General features: G+C 35.4%; 1 protein-coding gene across 1 annotated transcript; it reads right to left on the bottom strand.

Annotated features, from left to right (window-relative positions):
• Positions 1–520: 520 nt before the first annotated feature.
• Positions 521–5,263, bottom strand: LOC110892000 (LOB domain-containing protein 16). The gene is made up of 2 exons (XM_022139409.2): positions 4,915–5,263; positions 521–934 (listed from the first exon to the last, which is right to left on the bottom strand). The coding sequence occupies exons 1-2, from the start codon at positions 5,200–5,202 to the stop codon at positions 716–718; spliced, it is 507 nt and encodes a 168-aa protein (XP_021995101.1). The 5' UTR covers positions 5,203–5,263; the 3' UTR covers positions 521–715.
• Between the last annotated feature and the right edge of the window lie 1,836 nt (positions 5,264–7,099).

Genomic DNA, 7,099 nt, shown 5'->3' with positions numbered 1-7,099 from the left:
GTGGTTAGACACTTGAAAGTGGTAAACTTCAAAATCAACCAATGAAAGTATGTCATGTCATTCAATGAAAAGTATTTAAACTATGCTGAAAAGTGTTGGCAATGGTTAGACACTTCATGAATTGGTAAACTATTTAAAAAAATAAAGAAAAATGTGTGATTGGTTGAGATGACATGGACCCCACCCCACACACCCCCTCTCTCTCCTACCCTCCCTCTCCCCGATCGGCAACCTGTTACCGCATCTTGAGCTTTACCGAGCGACAAAGGAGGTTGGCGGCGGTGTACCCGAGCGGCAAAGCCACTTTGCAGAACCCCTTTACCGCCCACTCCGTGTGCCCTAACGGTGTAAAATCCGTGTGAGTTCGATAACCCAAGATGGTCATGTAGGCACGAATTTTGGTAGCAATATATTATATATAGTTTGAAACAATTTGTTACTCAACATGCATTTTAATATAAAAAGTAAAACTATTTTTTCTGATTAATTTCAAATTCATGATTGAAGAATATCAATCATATTCAATTCAAGAGCCCATGTAAACTGGCATCATGTTTTCAAAATATAGGGTTATCACCATGGGCAATTACAAGAAACTTATTAAGATGTCTTGCTAACTCATATCTAACTTAAACTTTATAACATATATCCTGGCTCCATAACATCACATATTATTTATCACTAGATCGAGCTACATCTAATCTATGCCAGTTCCTCACTTCCTCAACATTCCTTCATTGATATGATCGATTGAGTCCATTGAACTTTGTGGTGATGTGTTGCAGTTCATGAAATTTGTAGCATTCATGTAATCCTGATAAGACATTGCTCCAGCCATGTTTGCAGACCATTGACTTTTAGTGTTTCTTGAATCCCGGCAGCTTTGTGCCACTTGAGCTCTGGCTTGCAGCAACTGTGCTTGTAACCATGCAACCTAAAGTTTCATTAAATTGGCCAAAAAGTAACGAAACATTAATCATGGTTCATAATGATACAAATGAAGAATTTCTTGTATTACACCCACAGGACAAAACTAGAAGATAAATCTTAGTGGAGGACAAAATTTGTTGATCGATTATGATTTTTATTTTCCTTGAAGAAAACTAATTACTTTATAATTAAAAACAGAAATTTAAACATCTTCATTATTAACTACAATAATCAAATCCCTACTATAAAGACCAGTGGAATTGAATCTGCGTGTGTGATGTGTATATATATAACCATGGTTAGGGTCATGTGAGAAGTACTAGACTAATTGAGAAACATTCTAGACCACACATTTTCCCTAAGCTTTTTCTAATATACATATATGCATAGTTTAAAATTGACTGTATACATATGTGTATGTTATGAAAAACTTAGGGAAATGTGTGGTCCAGATTGTTTCTCAAGTTTCCCAAATAGGGTGGACTTCTCTTAGGATCCCTAATATATAGTCTTAGGATCCTGTAAAAAAGACATTTTTCGTGAGAAGGCATAAAAATTCATATGTAGACAGCATGTTTTGGACTTGGGATAATGTTTTGGGTTGTTTTGGCAAGAAAAACACCAAACATAACAAGTTAAGACACAATGCAATGATTTCTAGGCTTAAAACTTAAAACACCATGCAAAGAACGTTAAGTAGTGTGTTTAAGTGTTAAGTAGTGTGTTTTAAATTCCACGCCAATAATACGTTGCATTGTGTTTTAAATTGTTATGTTTGAATTTTCCTTGCCAAAACAACCCAAAACATCATACCTAAGTTCAAAACATGATGCTTACATGTCAATTTCTATGCCTTCTCACACTTCTCACGAAAAGAGTCATTTTTTACAGGAGTTGTAAAATGAAAACTTATATATATAGGGTAAGGGTAAAATGAAAACTTATACGAGTTGTAAGAACTTAGAGAACTCGGTCTTACGAAAGGATTTTTCAAAAAAAAATTACCAAAAATCCTAAAACAAAAATCAAGTTTTCCAAAAAAAAAAAATAGTTTATTTTTTTTTCATTTACCGCAGCCGTAAATGATGTAGAAAGTGATGTCATGCTTATGTTATCACTTTTTTTACAGCTGCTGTAAGGAGCCGGAAAACACCATTTCAATTTTTTTACGGCAATCTTTCTAAACATTTTCAATAGTTAGTGAGAAGACTCGAATACTTCTCCTTAATGAAGGCAGGAGGGCTTTTAATGAAGGATTGGTAAAATTGGAAAAAAATATATAAATGAGTAAACTGTCATTTTGGTCCCTGAGGTTTGGTCACTTTTGCCACTTTAGTCCAAAACTCAAACATTTTGCATTTGGGTCCATGTGGTTTCAGTTTTATTGACATTTTGGTCCAAAAATGAAATCTGCTCATATTTCTCAAATTAAATCATGCTATTTTGTCCTTTTACTCAGGGGCTAAATGGTCATTAAATAGAAAATTTATATAATATATAAACTCTGCACTCTCTTTATCTAAACACCCCTTCGTCTCTTTCTCTCTTTTTTTTCTCAATCACAGGAACACCCCTCTGTCTCTCTCTCTCTCTATCTCTCTCTTCTATCTCTCTCTTCTCTCTCTCTATCAGGGGATGTTAAACTTGGATCTCGTTTTGGTAGAGGCGGACATGAACAGATTTCCACCAGAGCTTCGTACCGAGAAGGCGCAGGCTGAATTTTTGGAAGTAGTGGCTAGGGTTTAGGCGATTTTCAACAATCGGAGTTTGATTTATGGCAAATCGGAGATGGTGGAGGCGCTGGTGCCGAAGGTGGTGGTTATGCCGCCATCGGGGACGGTGACGGTGGCGTCGTAGTCGATCGGGAGTCCTGATGTGGTTGTGGTGGATGGAGATGTGGCGGAAGAGTTGTTGGTGTAGAGTAAGCGGTTTGTGATGAAGAAGAAGGCTGCTGCTGCGTCGGTTGTGGTGGAGGATTATGCGAGAAGATTTGAGTCTGGTGATGTTGCTGTGGTAAGTGAGGTTTTGAATTTTGAAAATTTGGTGATTGTTTTGTGTTGTTTGTGGTAAATGAGTGTTTGTTGTAAAATTTGGTTTGTTACTTTTGTTAATTTGATGATGGCATGGGGTTTGGACACAAGTAGGTATTTAGGTTATAATGCATATATATTAATGAGGTGTAGTGATAGAGTTATAGAGCTTGTGTGGAGATAGATGGTGGCGGTGGTGGAGATTGATGCTGGTGGAGGTGGTGATGGATGGTGGTTGTTATGGCAGGAGAGAGACAGAGAGAAAGGAGGTAGAAGAAGAAGAAGAAGTGGGGGTGTGGTGGGACCCACAAAAGATTATTGTTTTATTAAAAACTTTTAATAAAATAAAAAAGAAATAATCATTTTGCTCATGAGAAAAAAGACAAAATACCAGGATTTAATTTGAGAAATATGACATTATTTCATTTTTGAACCAAAATGACAATAAAAGTGAAACCATATGGAACCAGATGCAAAGGTTTCAAATTTGGACTAAAGTGTTAAAAGTGACCAAACCTCAGGGACCAAAATGACAGTTTACTCTATATAAAATTTTAAAAATTTCTATATTCTTCATACGTTATTATTTTTTTTTTAAATTGCACCCTAAGATTATAAATTTTCTTATCTTTCATACAAGTATATTCGAGCATATTTTTTCACCATAAATAAAAGATTTAACATGTTGTTCTTTTTTCAATGCCACTATTATAGTATTGCACATATGCAATAGTACTTAGCCTTAGGGTTTAGATTTTAAGTTTAGTTTAACTTTTAGGGTTAGATTTTTGAGGAGTTTAGGTTGTAGGTTTAGTTTTCAGGTGTTTTGAGGGTGAAAGTGGGGGGTTTAGGTTTTTTGGAGGGTGGGTATGGGGAGATTGACTGGCTTGGTTTTTTCGTAATATTACATATGTGTAATTATAAAAAAAAATTGTTTTCTTTAAAAGTAAAGAACTTTTTGTATTTTAAAATGCTAGATTTACAGTAAAAAAATATTTAAAACATATTTGATGTGTTTTTCTAAACTTTTTTTTTAGAAGTTTTCGAGTTCTCGAAAAAATGAGTTTACCCATTATTGCCATGCAGTGACGGAACCAGAACGATTTAGTTAGGTGGTCATTATAAGCTTATATTCTATACCGGTTCAAATTAGAGGGTCCATCTCTAAGTTTGTTTTTTAAAAACTCAAAATTTTTAAATAAAAATTCAAAAAGTTCCGGTGATCGAAGGGTCAACGAACCCTCTTGACCCCTCTCTGGTTCCGCCGCTGTTGCCATGCATTTATGCAAAATGCTATTTCTACAACTAGAACCCATGAATTTCAGGCTCGCCTCTTTTTTAGGGGTGTTAAACGAGTCGTGTTCGTGGGTTGGCGGGTTTAACCCGACCCGAACCCAAAAATTTTAGACAAACCCGAACCCGAAAATTGTGTCATGCATATGAACCTGAACCCGAACCCGACCCGAATATTCTCAGGCTGACACGAACCCGACCCATTCAACCCGAATTTTTTGTTTTTTAATTTTTTTCAACAAATTAATATATTAAAATTAACATATACAACAAAAGACACAAATTTATATAATAAAATTACATTAAAATTATAAAATATTATGTCAATTTCCCTTTTTAAGTTATATTTATTACATAAAATTACACACCTAATCAAATTATTGCATAAAACATACTGTAAAAATATAATTTTAATATAAATGGGTTAAATGGGTCAACCCGCCAACCTGACCGGGTTGACCCGAACCTGACCCGTTTAGCTAAACGGGTCGGCGGGTTCAACCTGAAACTGACCCGAACCCGTTTAGACTAAACCCAAATCCGCGAATTTCGTGTTAGGTTCGTGTCGTGTTTTCGGGTCGTGTCAGAAATTCACACCCCTACACTTTTTTCATTGAAAAACTAATTTTTTTTAACTTTTAATCACTCTCATGGTTTGTACCTGCTGTTGTAAGGCGAAGATATGTGCAACGCAGCCCAAAACAGGATCTTTGATCCTAGCTTGAGCTTCATAAGCAATGCTGACCACTGCCTCACAGCGGTCAGCAACTGCCACATGGTGCAACAATTTCGAAACATTGCTTGCGCCAAACACCTTGTGAATCGAGGCAAATCGAGCAGGCCCTTGTTCGGAGCAGAAGTAGGGTGCAAAGATGCAATCTGGAGTGCATTTTCTTCTGAGAAACTTGCATGCACCACAAGGTGAGCCAGTTCCTACGGAGGCTGCCATGGAAGAAGCTTGGAAACTTGTGGTGGGTGTTAAAGAAGATGGGTGCACACGAGGTGACTTGAAAATGGTGAAATAAATAAGGCTTTAAAAGGTGGGAAAGGAGACAAAGAAAGTTTGAATGTAGGGTTGTGAAGAGACAAGAGCAATGGTTTATTTCATCATCACTATTTATTTGTTTTGGTGTTTCTTATATGGGAAATTGCATTAAAAAAAGCTATAGTTGTATCAAAATAGCAATAAGTTTACTTCCTCACTTTTAAAAAGACAAAACTCTATGATCAAAAGTATTTATATATTAATATTTTAGTTTGTACGTTGAAAATGAAAAATCCATGTATATATATTTCATAGAAAAGATAAAGAAAAGCAAAATGATGGAAAGTACTTTTTAAAATAAATTAAAAGATATGTTGCAAGTTTTATGAGTCTTCATCTTGCTAAACCCACAACAAACATTTAAGTTATTAGAATATCTCTTTACATTGATCAAATTATGTCATCATATGTTTTTAACTTTTAGATATATTTTATTTTTTAAACACACACCTACACATTTTTCCTACGTCAATACATTTTATATATGTCCTCAATTTCAAAAATATGATATTTCATAACTACTTTTTAATTTTTTAAAACTATATATATTTAATATATAATGTTTCTACTTCTTAGAGCATTCACAATGATGACCCTAAAAATATGGGAGTGAGTTTAGTTATATTATAAGGCTATGGGGTGTGGGGGTCATGGATTGGAACATTATTTCCACATAAGACAATTAATTAAATGGTATACAACCCCCCTCCTTGATTGATGGTGATTCCCATGGATTAAACCACGATTGCCACGACTAATGTGCGTGAAGTGTGTTATATTTTAGATGTATATTTTAAGCCCTTTTTACACTTTTAGCCAAGTTTTAAATTTATAAAATACGATATTTACTAACACTAAACACACATATGGGCAAGTGCACCCATCGTGGACGTAGTATAGTGTTGGTAAGATACCGAGGTAGTCCAAGGACACAAGAGCTTTTAGTACCGGTTTATCCTCAACGTCTAACCAAATCAAAAATGTTAGAAGAGATTTTTAAATTAAGAAAATAAAAACTAAATGCTGAAAAATAAAATAAAAATAAAAACAGATAGACAAGATGAATCACTTGGATCCGACTCGTGTATTAGTATAACCTTTGATTATTTTCGCACTTTTGCACTTGTTTAAGAGATTATCTTAGTTATTGTAGTAGACCCCTCTTTTGAAGGCGACGTTACCCTCAACCCAGTAGTTTGAGTCAGCAAGGATACAATCCTAAAGGGTCGGATTATTGAAAGATAATGAATTAAGTTATTAATGCAAATTATGGTAGGCCCCGCTTTTGGCGGTGACGTTACCCTCGACTAAGTAGTCTGAGTCAGCAGGGATACAGTCCTAAATAGCCGGGTTATAGTATTAATAGTAGTTAACTTATGAGGGGGTCAAAGAGTTTGGATCCCCGCCATCCAATACCTATGGGCATTGAAGGAGATCCTACTAAATTTGACCCAGGTCCCTAGCAGGACCTCTAAACGCTGAACAAGGGCAAGACCCTTACCAAACCGTTCCCTTAACCCCCGACCAGGTAGCTCCATATAGACCGTGGAGATATGAATGGTGAAAATCTTTTATTTTATATAGACAGTAAAATAATGCCAAGACACCACGGACAAACGATAAGGAAAGATCACCTTCAACATAAGCAACTAGTTTTTAAAGTCATTAATACAAAACCAAATAAAAAGTGCAAAAGATTAAAAATAAAAAGTATTATACTAAACACTTGTCTTCACCAAGTGATGTAAGAGACTTAGGCAAACATGGCCTTGATTGTCAAGAACTCTTACGATCAATCTTG

The sequence above is a fragment of the Helianthus annuus genome, chromosome 11, assembly GCF_002127325.2.
Source record: "Helianthus annuus cultivar XRQ/B chromosome 11, HanXRQr2.0-SUNRISE, whole genome shotgun sequence".
Taxonomy (NCBI): Eukaryota; Viridiplantae; Streptophyta; class Magnoliopsida; order Asterales; family Asteraceae; genus Helianthus; species Helianthus annuus.
The sequence above is the reverse complement of the archived record's forward strand: the minus strand, read 5'-3'. Positions and strand labels throughout refer to the sequence as shown.